Source organism: Sceloporus undulatus, chromosome 2, assembly GCF_019175285.1.
Source record: "Sceloporus undulatus isolate JIND9_A2432 ecotype Alabama chromosome 2, SceUnd_v1.1, whole genome shotgun sequence".
NCBI classification, from domain to species: domain Eukaryota; kingdom Metazoa; phylum Chordata; class Lepidosauria; order Squamata; family Phrynosomatidae; genus Sceloporus; species Sceloporus undulatus.
The window spans coordinates 10,030,991-10,050,071 of NC_056523.1; the positions used below are offsets into that span (position 1 = coordinate 10,030,991).

The 19,081-nt window shown below is 42.8% G+C and overlaps 3 protein-coding genes across 4 annotated transcripts in view; 2 read left to right on the forward strand and 1 right to left on the reverse strand.

Annotated features, from left to right (window-relative positions):
* The window catches only part of LOC121923630 (alpha-2-macroglobulin-like), an 82,203-nt gene extending 77,188 nt beyond the window's left edge, over positions 1–5,015 (forward strand). Inside the window, exons 31-36 of the mRNA XM_042454222.1 lie at positions 565–692; positions 1,129–1,219; positions 1,909–1,977; positions 2,616–2,718; positions 3,699–3,740; positions 4,842–5,015. Of these exons, the coding sequence (XP_042310156.1) occupies positions 565–692; positions 1,129–1,219; positions 1,909–1,977; positions 2,616–2,718; positions 3,699–3,740; positions 4,842–4,867 (459 nt within the window). The 3' untranslated portion in view covers positions 4,868–5,015. The remainder of the gene's footprint in view (positions 1–564; positions 693–1,128; positions 1,220–1,908; positions 1,978–2,615; positions 2,719–3,698; positions 3,741–4,841) is intronic.
* Positions 1–19,081, forward strand: part of LOC121921898 (zinc finger protein 397-like) — a 942,727-nt gene that overhangs the window by 211,616 nt on the left and 712,030 nt on the right. The window lies entirely within an intron of this gene.
* Positions 8,310–13,875, reverse strand: LOC121921985 (zinc finger protein 239-like). The gene is made up of 2 exons (XM_042450818.1): positions 12,167–13,875; positions 8,310–10,372 (listed from the first exon to the last, which is right to left on the reverse strand). Exons 1-2 carry the CDS (start codon positions 12,267–12,269, stop codon positions 9,348–9,350), a joined length of 1,128 nt encoding a protein of 375 aa, XP_042306752.1. The 5' UTR covers positions 12,270–13,875; the 3' UTR covers positions 8,310–9,347.

Sequence of the window (19,081 nt, forward strand, 5' to 3'; positions counted from 1 at the left end):
ACACATGCTAGTAGAGGTAGTAGCAGCTTGCTTTTGCCTGAGCCCACTGGGGAGGGCAAGACTCCACTCCTTCCTCTCCTTTCTTCTCATCACTGCTGAGTTAATTGAACATAAACTATTTTGCACTTGGAACTCCGTTTGCAGCAATTGAAGTTAGCTGACAATGAAGGGCATAAGCAGGAGGAGAAAGAAACTGAGACGTTTTAAAAGCAGCTGAAAAAAAAATGAAATGACAGAGGATTCATCAAAACTGTTCCTGCCAAATTAGGACAATTGGACCTCCAGTGCAGGAGAGACCATCTTGAGAATATCAGCATCTATGGAGGCCTATTTGTTGGGCATGTTGAAGAGGGCTTTCTCCTGTATTGCTCCAACACTGTGGGATGTGTTCCCCCCAGAAATGCAATATTGTGCCTAAATTCAACTGCTAATCCCTAACTAAACTAGATCCCTTGACTCACAATAGCCTCTGTATTACTTGGTCCACACAGACAGTTCAGATCACACAGGGTGTGTGTGTGTGTGGAGACATTGATACTGAAAATGGTACCTTTTTCTTTCCAGACCACCTTGAGGTACAATGTGCAGCCAGTCCAGGAAGATGCACCGTTTGCACTGGAGGTCCACACAGTCCCCAAGACTTGCACTGGACACAAGGCCCACAAAACCTTTGACCTTGCTATAAATGTCAGGTAAAATTAACCACACTCCAAGCCTTAATGGAGAGCAAAGCGCTCATGAGAACACTGGCCCAAGGAAGGAGGAGAACAGGCCAACAGGCCTTCACACAAGATATAACAGAGAGAGGTCCAGTCTGGGGAGGCCTGCATTCAAAATCCCTGTTTAGTTAGTAGCGGTTACCAGGTGCGTTTTACACAAGGATGGGGAAAATGTGGCCCTCCAGATGCTGTATCTGGGAAACGTAGTTCAAAGAAGTGTATTTTCCAGATTTGCCAGTCAGTTGGCAAACTTTATCTCTTTTTGAAGGACCTTGAAGGTGGATCTTCAAGTATTATTAGAAGTATTATTTCTTGAGACATTAACTAGCTTAGTGGTAACAGGGTGAGAGATGAAGACTACCTCTCCTTCTGGTTTGTAAAGCCATCTCTTTTCCCTCTTGTTCTCCAGTTACACTGGCAAGCGCCTGGTTTCTAACATGGCAATCGTTGATGTCAAGATGCTTTCAGGATTCATCCCAGTGAAACCATCTGTGAAAAAGGTAATCTCCCTGTTTGCCTGTTAAATTTCCACTATGAAGAGCTGTCTATCCCTCTTGACAAACCTAGGCTTAAGAAGCCAAACACCACCTTGCTGGATCTTGCTCAAAATATCCAATTGGTAGCTGGGCAGTCATCTGTCACACAGGATGCAACAGAAAATGTCCTCCGTTGGCAGCAGGTTGTGAGATACTGTGATGTCTTTACTAAACTCAAAGAACAGACTTCATGGATGAATGCAGGAAAGCTTTATTGAAGATTAAGTTTAGTGATGATTATAGGTGAATTGATTCAATCAAGGAATCCACAGCCCTGAATCTGCAAGACTGGAACATGGTTGTTAATAACAGAGTGTCTTGAAGTTCTTTCATTGATAGGGTTGCCATAAGTTGAAGCTGACTTGATGATGGCACAAAGCAATGCAACCATCACTAGACTTTGTGGCATATAGTACCAATATGCATCACCTGCTAGCTACACAAATGAGTCAGGGAACTCATCTGCACTTCAGTCTGCTCTCTGTCGCACAAACATAGAAAGAAAGGGTAGGGAACCTCAGGCCCTGGCCTTGAATCCAACCCTCCCAGATTCCCATTTCCTTAAAATGTATTCCAGCCCATGGTATCAAATGATGTCTTGATTTCCATTGCTTAGGTAGGATAACCCAGTCTCCATTTTGTCTTCTTTCCAGCTGGAAAATCAAAACCAGATCAAACGGACAGAAGTCAGCACCACTCATGTCCTGCTGTATTTAGAGAAGGTAATATGTCCTATGACCAAAGAAGATGGCTATCCAGCCTGTATTTGAAAACCTCCAAAGAACACGATTCCACCACTCTCCAAGGCAGCATATTCTACTATCAAACTGCTCTTACCCTCAGGAAGTTCCTCCTAATGTTGAGATGGAATCTCTTTTCCTGTAGTTGGAATCCATTGCTCCATATCCTAGTTTCTAAGAGCAGCAGAAAACGAGTTTGTTCCATGCTCAGTGTGACACCCCTTCAAATACTTAAACAGGGCTATCATGTCACCTCTTAACCTCCTGTTCACCAGGCTAAACCTACTCCGCTCCCTAAGCCATTCCTCCTAGGGCATGGTTTCTAGGCTTTCACTATTTTGGTCATCCACCTCTGGACACACACCAACTTTTCAGTATCTCTCCTGAATTGTGATGCCCAGATCTGTACATCTGGTTTTGAACTAGGAGACAAGGGCAACTTGCTGACATCTGGGGTGAGGTGGGATGGATATGGAGCACACCTTCTCTGGACCCTCAGCAGCTGCCCACACTGCCTCTATCACACAGCTGGTCCTCTTCTCATGCCACATTTTGTGTGGCGTGTGAGGCCCCGCATTTGCGGAATTAAATCTTAAGGGGTATCAATTGCTTTTCCACAGGTGACCAACACAACCCAGAGTTACACCTTCACAGTGGAGCAGGATGTGCCTGTCCAAGGCCTGAAGCCAGCCTTGGTGAAAGTTTACGATTACTATGAAACAGGTGAGAGTTTGGCACTGCTGTGGTTGTTGTTTCCAGGGTGGTGGTTAAAACAACCAGGTTGAACTAGGTTTGCCAGATCTCAGGGAATGGTCCTGGGTTTCCAGTTTTCATGAGTCAGGAGATGAGAAAAGAAACCTACAAAGACAGTACACACAACGTCATACTACTTTGGTTCTCTCTCCAGAGGAAGCCGGTCATAAATGTGTGGCTTTCACCAAACTGATTTTTCCAGAAGAAAAAAAGCCATGCATTTACAATAGTCTCCCCTGCAATAAGGCCCTTAGTTGTACAGTGGTGTAGTTCACTAATGAACAATAATCTCTTAAATCCATAAGACAGTACTCTGTGCCACCTGATGTGGGACAAGGGTAAGCATAGTGCAGCCTAGGGGCTGAATGTAGTTCTCCCTTATACAAAATGTTTGGGACCAGAAGTGTTTTGGATTTTGGAATTAATACCTGTATTTGCATATATGCACATCATGAGATATCTTGGAGATAAGACCCAAGTCTAAACACATTTATTTTTCATATATACTTTGAAGTTAATTTTGTGCATGAAACAAAGTTTGTGTACATGAAAGCATCAGAAAGCAAAGATGTCACTTTCATGTAAAAAGCTTTGGATTTTGGAGTATATCAGATTTCAGAATCCCAAATAAGGGTGACTCAACCTGTACCATTTCACTATAAACTTTAAGGAGGAAAACACCAGGACATTTTGAAAGCAGCTGACAAAGTGGTACAACAGAAGATTAAACAGGACTGCCCTTGCCAAATCAAGACAGTTGGAGAGTAGGGGGGCTGCCTCTGCAGGAATCTAGGGAAAATTGGCCACTGGCACCCATATAATTGCCCACTCATTGTAAGGTCTTGACCGCAGTATATAGGTTGGCTGTAGCTGGCATCTACGCAAAATGTAGGGCAACATTGAAGAGTCAACTGTGACCATCTTCCCTTTTTTCTCCCTTGTACTTCCAGATGAATTTGCCGTGAAAGAATACAGTGGCCCCTGCAGTGCAGGTAGAGTATGAGAGTCAATTTATTCTTGCTCCTACTGCCTTTTTTCTTCAAATCCTGACTTCCCCCAGCCATTTCTCTTTCCTTGGAGTTACTTTGGTGGCAAAGTTCAGAAACATGCAAGGTTTAGCCAATGTGATTGTCAAAAAACCATCAATTTGATTTTAAAGGTGCCCTCAAATTGCACACAGTTTTTGCCACAAGAATATTGAGTGGCAGATGTCATTTTAAAAGACGTATTCCTCATTCTGCCTCACACAGGGCAAAATCCCTCTTTGCAGTTGGCACCTGGATAAGAGCATAGAAAGCTGCTTCATAAAGAGTCCAGCTATTGGGTCATCAAGCTCAATATAATAAAGCTTTAGCAAAAACAAAAGATTTATATGATCTCAAGAAAAATCAAGTCTGCATTGACCACCAGCAGCTCTCCAGGATTTTTTCTGCAGGATTTCTGCAAGATTTAAAACACAATTTTCCCCCAGTGTGCTACTTATAAACACGGCACCATCCTGAACACATGTACTCATGTCTGAGTTAGAAGCATAGCACAACAGGCTTGGGGCCCATTCACACTCCCTATTCATAGCACTATGATTCTGCTTGAACTGATGTAGCTCTTCCTTTTTGAATCCTGGGATTTGTAGTTTGATTGAAGAAGCAATTGAGCTCAATGGCCAAATATTCTAAATCCCCTCCTTAAACTGCAAATCCCAAGGATTCCATAGGATGGAATAGCAATGAGCATCAACACCTCACCATCCTGAACAGCTCTGCATTGTTTCATTTTGAAATCTAGGTCTGTTAGTATTTGGATGGGAAACCGCCAGTGATCTCCAGGAAGGGTTGGAAGAGAATTCTGTCTGAAAGCCTACTTCCCAAACATTGGTCTTCCAGATGTTTTGGACTTCAACTCCCAGAAGCCACAGCCAGCCCAGGAATTCTTGGAGCTGAAGCCCAAAACATCTGGAGAACCAATGTTTGGGAACGAATGAGAGCCACTGCCAATCAGTGTTAGACCAATAGTCTGACCCAGTATACGACAGCCGCCTATATTCCTGGTATGCTTGATTTACAAAAATTTTCATGCTCTTTCTTCTGCTACAGATGGTACAAAAAATGGAAATGCATGAAGGACAAAACCACAGCCAGTGCACCATTCTCTCGCTTTGTAGATTCCTCTGGTATCTTCCTTCCACTGGACAACACTGAAGGATAGCACAACAGAGACTAAGATTTTTTTAAAAAATAGACATAGTCAATAAAATCTTGTTTGCTTCAGTTGTTATCAAGCCTATATGTTTGCCTTGTTTATTCCACAGCTCTGCAAGCCCCGAGTCATATGCCTAAACTTGTTCAGGCAAAGCTCAGAATACCAAGTTGAAAAGCTGTGGAAAAATAAAACAAGCAGGTGAAGAATGTATGTTTTTAAAAATAAAATAGTGAAGACATACTGTGAATCCACCATTTCCACCTTTTCTCAGTTTAAGGTCAAAAGAAAGGTCCTTATTGTCTGCTCTGTCCCACTGCTGAGTGAAATAAACATAATCTTTTTGTTTTATTTTACATGACATATCTCAAGAGCATCTTTAATAATAGCTCAGTGGGGTGGGAAACCTTATTAGATGCTAAACTGTTGCCTTGGGACATGGACTAGGATGACCCAAGCAAACAGAATCATGGATGTGGATATTTCACTCCCTTTCCATGGGATTCTTTGGTGTGAAGTAAGATTAGGGCTCTATCTGTTGTTGCTGTGTGCCATCAAGTTGTTTCCAACTTATTGCAACCCTAAAGTATGAGGGCTTAGTCTGAGGCTGACATTTTTCACATTCTTTTATAAATTTTCACTCCCTGTTTGCATCTCATGATGCGACCTGTACTCTACCAGAAAGTACTGTATATACGCAAGTATAAGTCGACCTCATGTATAAGCCAAGGGCAGATTTTGGGACCAAAATTATGGATTTTGATATGACCCCTGCAGAAGTAAAGGGTATAACCTAGGGGCAAGTAACAAAGGATCTAAAGGACGAAGCAAAGGAAAACAGTGCCAAAGACCTTACAAAATTTCAGCAGTGATAACTGCTCACCTTAAAGATAGGATGGATGAGGTGGGGATTTGTGATTCCAGGACAGATTACACTCTTGCCTTTCACCAGAGAATGATTCCTTTTTAAAATAAGAGTTAAAGTACAGTAATTAAATTAACTTGTGGATAAGTCAAGTCAGGGTTTTTGGATCAAATTTTGGACTAAAATTTCTAGACTTATACATGAGTATATACCGTAATTTCACATGCCAAACACTCATATAGTGTTAAAGATGTAAAAATAACAACAGTAACACTATATAGGTGTTTAGCATGTAAAAATACTGTATAAGTTTAGAAATTTTAGTCAAACATTTGACCCCAAAACCCTTATTTCTTGTTTTCCCACTGTTAATCCAGAGAGCCTCAACACAGTTACATTACACACATGATATCCATGGGGTTTGGTTCAAAGGTGCTCCATGGATACTGAGTCCCGTTATATACAATGCCTAAGTAAAATGGTGTCCCTTATATAAAATTGGCAAAATCAAGGTTTGCTTTCTGGAATAGTATTTTAAAAATATTTTCAAGCCATGGATGGTTGAATCTACGGATGTGAAATTGAGGATACAAAGGGCCAACTGTGAGAAAAAAATAAATCAAGCCAAACCATTAAAACAAACCATGCAATTGAGATGAACCACAAAACCCTATGCAAGGAATTCCACCTAGGAGAATCAACCAATGAGAACATCTTTGTATCAATATATTCCAAGGGTTGGGAACTATATGTCATAACAATTATTATCAAATACAGAACATACTTTAGAACAGTATTCTAATTTATTTAACACACAATAGGGGATCATGGTTTTATGAAAACATGACACTCAAACAAACTCAATAGTTGTGGCTGCCATGTTAGAAGAACTTTAAAGAAGTGATTCAATGTGTTCTATGCTACTCACAAAATTGTTCTTACACCCTGAATAAATTACAAAGTTTGTGAAAAAGTGGGAATGTCCCGCCAGCAGCCGGCTTATGGCAACCCTATCCAAAGGTCTCCACAGCCTGACCTTTGCAAGAGCTGGCAAGAAGAGCCAAGAGGACCACTTTTCCCTAGTTTTGGTTATTTTTCATTTTTTATTAGATGGTGGGGATGAAACAGAAGCAAACCACTGGTTTAGAAAATGGATGCGAGAAAACCGCAAGATTTCATCCCTACTGTGGAAAAACTACCTTTTAAGAGAAGAAAACATCCAATTAAAAACAGTGCAAGCCCAGGAAAATCTTCAGCACACCCAACAGGTGGAAGTGCTAAAAAAGCACATCGCTGTCCTAGAAAGCACACTTCTCCAGAGAGGCAATTTGAGAATCCCTCTACCTCGTCCAGCTCCGAACAACACATGGATATGTTGTAACAGGTTCTGCCGCTACAGGAACGGAGAGGAGAGCGAGCGCTGTGACGTGTGTGGAACAAGCAAGGTTCATTTGCCACAAGTATAAATCAAAAATGCAGCTTTCTCCTGGATATGTTTAAGAAAATGCAGTTGAACTGGATGGATGCGTGTCATTTCATCCCATTAAATTTCCTTGAGTGTACAAAAGTTAAAAAAAAAAAAAGTTTGGACTAAGATCAAATTCATTAACCCACCAACACTGACCACATTAATAAAGACTACTCAAAGAGCCAATCCTTCCCCATTCTGCCCCCAAAATAAAGTGGGGCCTGTGACAAAATGTTGTGGTACAGAGTTCTGCTACCTAGCGTCAAGGTTCCATTCCGTTCTATTTTCCCTTTCATGTAGCAACTGAGCATATTCAGTTTTCTGTGGACTATCTTGCATGTATTCCCCACTACTTCCAGGAATTTTCCCTCCTAAGAGCATTCAAACATCTACAAGCTGAGCCTACTAATACACCCCTCGTGTGGATTATGCTACTTTACCCTGTACTGAACAGCACTCACAGCTTAAATAGCTGAAACCAAAGAAACAGTACCTCAAACAGTGCGAATCGTATCCCATGCTTATCTCCCTTGTCTATCTTACTTTGTATGCAAAGGGATCATGTAGCACATTTGAGACTAACTATGCAAAAGAAGTTGTAACATGAGGTTTCGTAGACTCGGTCTACTCTCATAAATGCATGGAGTGAACTGATGCCCAGGAAGGACCTGTATAAATGTCTTGTTAATCCATCAATCCATCAACAATAGGTTGAACAAAGACAATGGCTTCCTGGCACACCACACAAATTATAGCACTGGATGCTCTTAGACAATTTAACATACAGTATCTCCTTCTGGTTCCCAGCCTGCCCACACCACATCCCAAAACTCCCTCCACTGTTCATATGGGCATCCATCCACCCTGGCCTTAGGCAACATCTTCCCTCCTGCTTCTGTGCCTCAATCATAGTTAAAACTGAATTTGTCACCTCTTCACCATATCCAGAAAGTTTTGCATTTCCATTCATACAGTCTAATTATAAAGGTCCTTCCTGGGCACAGGTTCACTCCATGCATCTAAGGAAATAGACCGAAGTCTGTGAAAGCTTAGACAGTTGGCCCTCTACATTTGTGGCTTTGACCTTTGTGGATTTGATTATTGATGGGTTTGATTAATATATTCTCTCCAGGAATCTCTAGGTCTTCCAGCATAACTTTATTGCCAACCTCTGCCAAAAGGCACGCAGGATGACCCAGAGATTCCTAGAGAGAACACTTCTCTAGGCATTTGTAGGTCCTTCAGGGCAATTTCATGGTCAACTTCTGGCAGATCTTAACCACGTAATTTCCCTGGAGGACCTAGAGATTATTAGAGAGGTGTTCTCACTGGTTTAAAAAAAAAAGTGGTTTTTTTATCTGAGGTTTTTCTACTTTAATGGGGGATCTTTGCCCCTAACCCCAGTGAATGTGGAGGATCCACTGTACAACAACTTCCTTTGCACTGTAAAGACTCAAAGGTGCTACAAGAGCCCTTTGCAGACTGGTATTCTATACTAGCATGAGTATGCCTCTGAATTAGTTTCTTATTAAGAAAATTTAAAGTGTCCAAATTTCCATTTGGTCCAGGTGTTTTGGCACAAGTGGGATACTGACACACAGGCCAAATCTTCTCCATCTGATACTCATCAGATCTCACACTCAGGATTTGGTGGAGATTCATATGTTCATTAGGCTTAAAGGCTACCTGAAGCACCTCTATAACTTCCCATCAATGTGGCTTCCTTGATGCTTAGTAAGCATTGATTTGAGACTGAATCCCTTTCCATACTCTGGACATTTATAGTGTTTCTCTCCAGTGTGATTTCTCCAGTGTCTCACAAGGTGATGGTTGTAGATGAAGCCTTTTCCACACTCAGAGCACAGGTACGGTTTCTCTCCATTGTGGGTCCTCTCATGTGCCTTAAGTTGCGATGGCCTGTTAAAACTTTTACCACACTCTAAACATTTATATGGTTCTTCTCCTTTTGCCACAGTCTGAGCATTTAAATGGTATTTCGCCAGTGTGGATCCTCTGATGTCTGCCAAAGCTTGCTTTCTCACTGAAACTTTTCCCACAATCGGAGCATTTCTATGGCTTTTCTTCCACATGCATCCCCTCATCAGCAAGGTGTGTTTGACGGTGTTTAATAAAGTAAGAAATCTGCCTAAAACTTTTCCCACAGTCTGGGCATTTATAAGGCTTCTCTCCAGTATGGCTTCTCTCGTGTTCCTTAAGATTTCCGGCTTGGTTGAATCTTTTCCCACAGTCAGAACATTTATATGGTTTTTCCTCTGTATGGGTGCGCTGATGGGCAATGAGGTTAGAGCTTGTACTGAAGGATTTCGCACAGCCGGAGCATTTGTACGGCTTCTCTCCTGTGTGAAACCGGTGGTGTGTTGTGAGCTCTGAGACTGTTCTGAAGCTTCTCCCACAGTCTAAACAGGTATACGGCCTTTCTCCTGTGTGGGTCTTCTCATGTTCCTTAAGGGCCCCTGACTGGTTGAAGCTTTTTCCACAATCTGGGCATTGGTATGGTTTCTCTCCAGTGTGGATTCTCATATGCAAAACAAGGCTTCCTTTGCGACTGAAGCTTTTCCCACAATCTGAACAAGCAAATGGTTTTTCTCCCGTATGGATTCTTGTGTGAGCAGTAAGATTTCCTTTCTGGTCAAAACTCTTGCTGCAATCTGAGCATTTATATGGCTTCTCTCCTGTGTGAATTCTGTGGTGTCTAATAAGTTTAAAGTGTGCATTGAATACTTTCATACAGTATAAGCACTGGTATATTTTCCCCTCTGCCTGGGATCTGCTATGGACAGCCAGACTTGAGCTGTTATTCTGTTCAGTCAACGTCTCTGGTGTCTGGTTTTCATGGATTTCCTCCTGGCCTGCAAATTCACCTACCCAACATGGAATTGATTCTTCTGTACTCCTCTTCCAGTGGCTTCCTTGTCGCCTCTGCACCAATCTTTGTGGACTTCTGGAAGGTTTTGTCTGCTCAGGCCTTTGGGAAACTTCCCCTTCACTTGCTTCCTTGAACAGATGGCATTCTCCTTCCTTAGAGACTTCCCTTGAGTGAGCTTGTTCTTCTTTCTCAATCTCATTCTCCTGGCCTGATAAGAGAAAACATTCCAAAGTAAATATATGAAACTGCCCTGTAAAGTCATGGGCAGATCACACTCTCTCAGCCTCAGATAATGGCAATGGCAAATCCCCCTCTGAGGAAACTTGCCAAGAAATCCCCATAATAGGGTTGCCATGAGTCAAAAATGACTTGGAGGCACACAACTAGAGCAACAACAATATTGATAATTTTATTATACTTATTGTAACATGGCCTTGGGGTTGCCAAAAGTTGGAAACAACTTGAAGGCACATGACAACAACAGAGAGAACCCTAATTTGGACTTGAGAGACCAGGGTTCGAATCTGAACTCAGACAAGTAAACCGTGGGTGACCGTGGGCAAGTCACACTCTCTCAGCCTCAGAAGATGGTAATGGCAAACCCCTTCTGAAGAAACTTGCCAACAAAACCCTATGGAGTTTATCATATGAAAGAGATTGGGAGTTTATGCCGTGAATATCCCAAAAAAATTGTGTGATTACACATAACAATTTCACAGGATGTCACACAAAATCTGCCATTAAAGTGGTCACAAAGAAGCATTACTGAGGATGTTTTTACTTTTAGGATTTCAGCGACAATGCATTTCCAATATCACTTTATTTGCGCAATTGTGTGTGATAAGCATTCGCGCAATTACTCGCCATTTCCTCTTCATTGCGGGATGCTTTAAATGAAATTTAATCTCTTTAATGTCAAAATCAGCCCCAGTGTGATAAACTCCTATGATTGCTTTGCCTTCAGAGTGAGTCACGTTTTCTCAGCCTCAGAGTATGGCAATTGCAAACTCCCTCTGAATAAACTTGCCAAGAAAACCCTATGATAGCATTGCCATAAGTCAAAAATGACATGGAGGCACACAAATAAATAAATAAATAAATAAATAAATAATAAACTTCATTCTTATACCCCGCCTTTCTGCTGCAGCAATCAAGGTGGGTTACATGACTAGAATATATTGGAATAATACATTCTCTCAATAAATAAATTGACCCTCCCCTTTAAAACAGGATTAAATACAATACAGTTTAAAAATTCAACCTGTTAAAATCACAGCAATTTTCTAGTAGAGGCAGTGGTTACATAAAGTAGGGAGAGTACAGAAATTAGAATGAACTATTCTGGGAAGGCCTGCCGGAAGAGATCTGTCTTGACAGCTTTTTTGAAGCTATCTAGGCTGGTTATTTGACAGATCTCCTCTGGCAAGGTGTTCCATAGTCTGAGAGTGGCAGTGGAGAACATCCTCTGGGAGGTTGCCGTTAGTCTGGTTTTTATGGGTTGCAATAAGTTCCTCCCAGAGTACCTGAGGATGCAGGGCAGACTGTATGGAAGCAGGTGACCCCTTATAAAGGTTGGACCCAAGCCATGTATGGCTTTAAAGGTGATCACCAAAACCTTGTACTGCGCCCAGAAACCAATAGGCAGCCAGTGAAGAGATTTCTGAATAGGTGTAATATGATCACTTTTACCAGTGATCAGCCTGGCTGCCATGTTTTGTACTGCAGTTTCTGGACTACGTACAAGGGTAGCCCTATGTAGAGTGCATTGCAGAAATTGAGTTGTGAGGTTACCAGTGCATGCACTAGTTTGAACACTGCACAACAACAATGTTGATAATATTTATTATAATATTTTGTAAAGGACTAGATATAAATACAATAAATAAAAAAGTAATATGGAAGGAGGAAGGGGAGCTGTTTTAACGAGATGCAAAATGTATTTCTTGAAGATTAGGAGCTTGAAAACTAGCCATCCCCGCAAACCTGTGGGGTTATCCCTCACCTTGGCCAAAATTTGTGAGCTTTTCTGCATATTTTACAGCCGTTGGATCAAAGAGATCTTTCGCTCTGGCATGGGACTTCCTCAGACATTTCTCTCGATTCATCTTGGATGTCTGTCTGGCTTCACAGGACTCTTGAGAGGAAGATTTCCATCTGGACCACAGCTTTCATCATTTGGGGAGGAATCGCCTCTCTGGGTTTATCCTCACTGTCATTACCTAGTAAATAACAAACAGAATATAATGAATATATATGAAAGAGCAGGGTTTGAATCCCAGCTCAACCATGAAAACCACTAGATGACCCTGGGGAAGTCACACTCTCTCTGCCTCAAGGAAAGGCAATGGCAAACCTCCTCTGAACAAAACTTGCCAAGAAATAGTGTCCCTTATATAAAAGGGCAAAATCAAGGTTTGCTATTTGGAATTTATACTTCTTTTGAATAGTTTCAAGCCATGGATGTTTAGATCCATGGATAAAACCCCAAGATAAGATTAGGGTCTCCATAAGTGGGAAACGACTTGAAGCCACACAACAACAACCATGCTTATGGTACTAGATTCCAAACAACGCAATGAATGCCCTCAAGTTGATCTAAACTTGCACTTTCCAGCAGCAAAATAATTTGGCTACAGTACCAAATGACAGCCAGCATGGTGTAGTGGTTTGAGTGCTGGTCTACGACCAGGGTTTGAATCCCAGCTCAGCCATGAAACCCGCTGAGTGTCCTTGGACAAGTCACACTCTCTCAGCCTCAGGGGAAGGCAACGGCAAATCTCCTCTGAACAAATCCTGCCAAGAAAACAGAGGTACCGCAGTAAATATTTTGCATTTTGCACCCAACAAGCGATTCAGACGAAAGTCTTTCTCAGCGTTTTCAAGACCTTATTCTGGAGGTGACTTCACATTATTGTTGGGATAGCAACTCCCAGCAGGCTTTGCCAGCATAGCCAATGCATTTTGAGTTATATTCCCTCTCATGCACAGATGGGACCTCTTCTTTTTCTTTTCTTTGTAAATCACTTGTATCTGAGCTGCTCTGAAAGTGTGTTTAATTATTCATTTTTGCAAGAAGCAGGCTTAAAATTGTGATAAATAAATAAACATTTTGAATTGTATATTCCTTTCTTCAAAGACACACACACAGAGCTAGGTCTGCTTTATTGATTTTTTTAAAAAATCACTCATAAAAGCACTCTTACTTTATTTTATTCTGCAAGAAGTGGGCTTAAAAATTGTACTGTATAATAAATAAATAAGCATGTTGAGTTACCCCCCCCCCCTTTGCCACACAGATGGGATTGCTTCATTTTTTAAGAAACCATTTGCATGTATGCTGCTCTGAAAGCACTGTGATGTTATGTGATTACGCAAGAAGCAGGTTTCAAATGGTATCATAAATAAATAAGCATTTGGAAAAACCTATCCAGGGGTAACCATGTTGGCCATGTAGCAAAGTACAGCATCATTCCAAAAACCCACAAAACAGGGATATTTTGATTGGATTTGATTTGGTTGGCCCAATAAAGGCATCCCTGTTTTGTGAATTTTTGGAATGATGCTGTGCTAAGCATTTTGAGTTATAGTCCCTCCAACACACTGGAAGTTATAGTCCCTCCAGCCAGCATTTTATCATCTGTCTCCTCCTTCCTTCTTTCCTCTGATCTCCATTTTTCCCCCTTTGTGCAAAGAAGGCTGCTTTCCTCCTCCTCCTCCTTCTCTAGACTCACTTCTCTCTTTCTTTCTGCAGACAGGAAAAAGTAACCTTTTCCTCCATCTCCTTCCTCCCCAACATTGCAGGAAGAGGTTGGAAAATCCCCCTTTTTTCCTCCCCCCAAATCTTTGCCTTTCTAGGAGCCAGCAACTTGGCTGCTTTAACTCACCAATGCCTGGACCCGAAGCTCACTCTTTGCCCAGTTGATCACATTTATAGAGAGTGATAAAATGAGATTTTTAGGTCCAGTGCAGAAGCTTTGTAAGACCTAAGCAGTTAGTTTCATTGGGGGGGGGGGATTGAAGAAAAGAAACATCTTCCAAGATTTTATTCTTTGTTTTCATGGCCTGCTTTAAAGACTTTCAGAGTGGCTTATGGATCCATCCAAAACAATCAAGAGATCATTATATCCAGGGGTAGATGTGTTGGCCACATCTAACCAAGTACAGCATCATCCAAAATCCACCAAACAGGGATAGCTTTATGGGGACAGCCAAAATGCACATTATACAAGTAGGTGAGGTGAGGAAGGAAGGCCATGGCCATTCTATAAGTCTCTCTCAGAGATAAGAGGTGGAAATTGCGCCAGTGAAGCGAGTGCCATTTTAAAAGTATTGCTCAGGAATAATGGGGCTTTGCCAAGTGCGCCAGTCAGGCGGGCATTGTTTGAAAACTTTTCCTCAAGAGAAAAGGCAGGGAAAGTTCTGCCAAACAGACCAATTCCCTCAGAAGGGAAAGGCGAGGCTGCGGTTAAACAACTTCACCTCAGAATTTAAATTCACATTTAAGTATGTGATACTCTAAGAAACTGCAGTACAGGCTGCTGTTAAAACAGCTTTACCTCAGAATTTAAATCCACATTTAAGTAAGCGATTCTCTAAGAAATCGCAGGGCAAGTTGTTGTTAAACAACTTTACCTCAGAATTTAAATTCACATTTAAGTATATGATTATCTAGAAAATCATAGCATTTGTTTTAAAATATGAACAACGATGTTCAAAAATTACCACCAAAAGACAGATTGATCCTGTCAAATGGAGTTTTTTGTAAAGTCTGACAGGAAAATGACTCTCTGAAGAGTCCCTAGATGCTGCTGCTCCTGCGGCAGACAAAAGGAACTGAGGGTTTAGGCAGGAAAGCGACTGGTGAAGGCAGTTGGAGAGTGGAAGGGGCTGCCCCCAAAACGCCTCTAGTCTCTCCAAGAAGGTTCCGGAGCTAACTGTTCAGGCACAGAATGTCAGTTCAAATTTTGAATTTGATTTTGAATTGACATTCTCACATACCAGTGGCATATATGTGTCTGTCTCTGGTTTCCACTCCACTAAATGCATCTGAGGAAGTAGACTGAACTCATGCTGCCAACTTCTCTACTTCAGTTATTGTCAAAGGTGTTACAAGATCTGTCAGTCTTGTCATCCTGAAGAGCACATTCTCATCTCTGCACAGTATTTAGCATAATTGTAACAGCTATCTCTGATATTTGAGAACCAAATTTCACTGGAAATGGTCAGACTTTTTAGGCCTCAGATTTTGTTCCTAGCCTGACCCTGTGACCACCATTTCCTTCTACTTTTGTGTCTTGACTTTTTGTGTTATGCCTTTTAGATGCAAGCCTAAGGGGAAGGGTTATCTTGTTTTACTGACTACAACTGAGCTGCTCTTGGAGTAGTTCTGGCTGAAGAAGTACTGGAGTCCTAGTCCTTCAGGTTTTCTTCTGTTGTTTTAAAAAATTAGTGCAAAATTTGTATTGTGTGCCGCAGTCATTTCTAACTCATGAGAGACCCCTAAGACACCTAGCATTGGGATTTTAATGGCACGATTTGTCCAGAGGTGGTTGCCATGTTTGCCCTGAGTGACAGTGTGTGACTCGCCAAGGTCATCCAGTGGGTTTCTGGCCAAGGGGATCGCCTCTGGTGCATAGAGTCATAATCAGCATTCAAACCATAGGCCATGCTGCTCAAGGAAAAGTTTGGGATATATGGCAACTCTGCTGTCCCAGTTACAATTAATCTTCTGTTTTCCCCAGTTTCTGAGTGTTTAAAAGTCCAGTTCTTTCCCTCCTCCCACTTCCCCTTTTGTCCCCAGCTACTTCCGCTGCTCAAAGAGTGTTTGTAACGTCTTGTAACTGTCATCTTGGCCTCAGAGGAGCGATAGGCCGCCGAGCAACATCAGGGACTGCCTGAAGGAAGAGGCCTCCCTCCTTGACCTGTCACCGTGTATTGTTGTATCATTTTTATGTACCCCGCTATGATCATTGCGAAGAGCCCCAGGCTTAAATAACAACTATTATTATAGTAGTGTCGGCGTATAGTAGAGTAGTAGTTGCATTCAATTATTCCGCGGAGGAGCGGAGAGGAGAAGTAGAACTTGCCTTCCCTAAGCCGGCAAAAGCCAAATTGCCACGCTGAGTCATAACATCATAGAGTGGAAGAGACCGCAAGGGCCATCCAGTCCAGCCCTGCCATGCAGGAATCTCATCAAAGCATCCCTACCGATGGCCCTCCAGCCTCTGTTAAAGACCAGGAAGGAGACTCCCTCCACCGGAGGGAGTGTGTTCACTGTCGAACAGCCCTTACTGGCAGGACGGGCCGCCGATGTTGGGGGGATTCTGTTCCTGCATCTTGCATCCATGTCAGGGGTCCGCGTATCTGGAGCAGCAGAAGAAAACAAGCTGCTCCCGCTGCGAGGCACGCCTGCAGATAATTTCAACAGGGGCTCAATCTCACCTGTAACCGCTCGCGTCTCAGGCACAACATCCCACCCTAGTCACTCATAGGACATGGGTTTCCGACCTTGTCTTCTTACCGAATCTAGAACATAGAGTTGGAGAGACCACCGGGCCATCCAGTCCACGCCCGCCCTGCAGGAATCCAAACAAAGCACCCACAGATGGCAATCAGCCTCTGCCTTACAGCCTCCAAGGAGAGGAGACTCCACTCCATTGAGGCGAGGTGTTTCCAGTCGAACGCCCTACTGTCAGGAAGTTCTTCCCTAAATGTTGCGTGAATCGCTGCATCCATGCTCGGGTCCAGTCCTGGGCAGCAGAAAACAAGCTTGCTTCTCCTCAGTCTGACATCCTTTCACATATTTAAACCAGGGCTATCATCTCACCTCTTAACCTTTTTTCTCAGGCAACTCCCCGTTCCCTAAGTCGTTCCTCAAAGCAGGATCCAGGACCTTTCCCATTTAGTCGCCCTCCTTTGGCCACACTCCCGTTTCTCATGCCCCTTTTTAATTGTGGTGCCCGAACTGGACCCCAAATTCCAGGGGGGTGCCAGCGCCGCCTAGTGGCACTTTACTCCTTGATCTAGACCACTATACTTTTATGATGGCACCAAAATGCCATGGCCTTTAGTGCGCACACACTGTTGACCATGTTACTTATGGTCTCCTTGGACTCCTAGATCCTTCCACATGTAGTTTCATTCAGCTGGGTCTCCATCCTATATTGTGTTTTCGTTTTCCGCCCTAAGTGCAGACTTCATCTCGTGTTGCATTCTTTTGTAGCTTTGGCCCAGTTTCTAGTCTGTCAGTCATTGAATCTTGATCTGTCATCTGGAGTATAGCACTCCTCCTAATTGGTGCCATCTGCAAATTGAACGTATGTCCCAATTCTGTCATCCAGTCATTGCTAAGATGTTGAATGGCACTGGGCCCAGGACAGAGCCCTGGGGTCCCCTGGTCACTTCCCTCCAGATGAAAAGGTGCCATTGTTGACACCTTTGGGTTCGGCCGGTCAACCAATACACGACCATGTAATAGTTTCCTTTGTCTAGCCCACTTTACCAGCTGTTTCAAGTATTCATGGAAACGGTCAAAGGCCTTACTGAACAGAATACAGTGGTACCCCGGGATACAATTGATCGCGGTTACGAATTTCCGGGATCGAAAAAAAATAGATAGGAAAAAACGTTCCGGGTTCGATGTTTTTTTCGGGTTAAAGTTTTTTTTTCGGCGCGAAATTCAACCGCAAAGTGCGGCTAGCGGCTTTCCAGCGCTAGCCGCTAGCCTTTCGGGTTGCAAAATACATCGGGTTACGAACGGAGCGGCGGAACGAATTAATTTCGTACCCGAGGGACTAACTGTATACTATTCCACAGCATTCCCTCATCTACCAAGCTGGTAATTTTATCAAAGAAAGAGATTAGGTTGTCTGGCATGACTGTTTCTCGAAACCCATGTTGACTTTTTGGATTATGGCATTGCCTTCTATGTTACAGACTCTCTGTTAATGATCTGCTCCAGAATTTCCAGTACTGATGTCAGACTAACTGGACGATATTGTTGGGATCCCTTTCTTCCCCTTTTTGACGATGGGACAACGTTTGCCCTCCCCAGTCTGCCGTGGGATCCTCCTGTTTTCCAGGAGTTTCAAAGATTATGCCAATGGCCTGATATTACATTTGCCAGTTCCTTTAGTACCTGGATGTAGTCAGCTGGTCCCTGGAGACTTAAATTCATAGATTAACAGGATTCTTCTACACCTTTACTTATTCTGGGCTGAATCCCCCTATCGTCCTCTGCTCCATTATCCTCAGGTTGAGCACCCTTTGCCTTTCTGAGAAGACGAGGCAAAGAAGGTGTTGAGTAATTCTGCCTTTCTCTGTCCTGTAGCATTTTGCCATCTTCTGCACGCAGTGGCCCTACCGTTCCTTCTTCTTCCTTTTGCTGCGACATATCCAAAAGCCCTTTATTGTTCTTACCTCTCTAGCAAGCCTGAGTTCATTCTGCCTTTAGCTTTTCGACTTTACCCCTACACAGCCTGCTATTCTTGAATTCCGTTTTTGTGATTTCCCCCTTTTCTTTCTTACTGTCCGTTTCAACCAGCTCGGTTGAAGTTCCTTAGTCATCCATCCGGTTCTTGAGCACCTCCTTTTCTTTCCACTGGAACTGTTTGAATTGTGCCTTCAGTATCTCCTTTGAGAAAGTCCCATCCGCCTGAACTCTCTTCCTTTAGTTCTGACCTGGAATCCCCTCAATACTTCTCAATTACCGAAATCCCTCCAAGTCAGGAGCGTCCTGACTGCTGGCTCCCTTTCCCATTTAAACAACCCGGAGAACATGGCATTCCCCTAAGGATCCCACCAGTTGCCCCCATTAACCAAGTCCTCCTTGTTGTTATCAGATCCAAGATAGCTGACCCCCCTGTTGCCCTTCCACCTTTTGGACCATGGAATAGTCTTCTAGGCAAGTGAGGAATTT

What these genes read in the sequence shown, in the direction of transcription:
- LOC121921985 (XM_042450818.1), bottom strand. Translation starts at nt 12,269, where the DNA reads ATGAATCGAGAGAAATGTCTGAGGAAGTCCCATGCCAGAGCGAAAGAT. An exon ending in GCTCACAAATTTTGGCCAAG is followed by an intron (nt 10,373 to 12,166) that starts GTGAGGGATAAC and finishes TTCTCTTATCAG; the next exon opens with GCCAGGAGAATGAGATTGAG.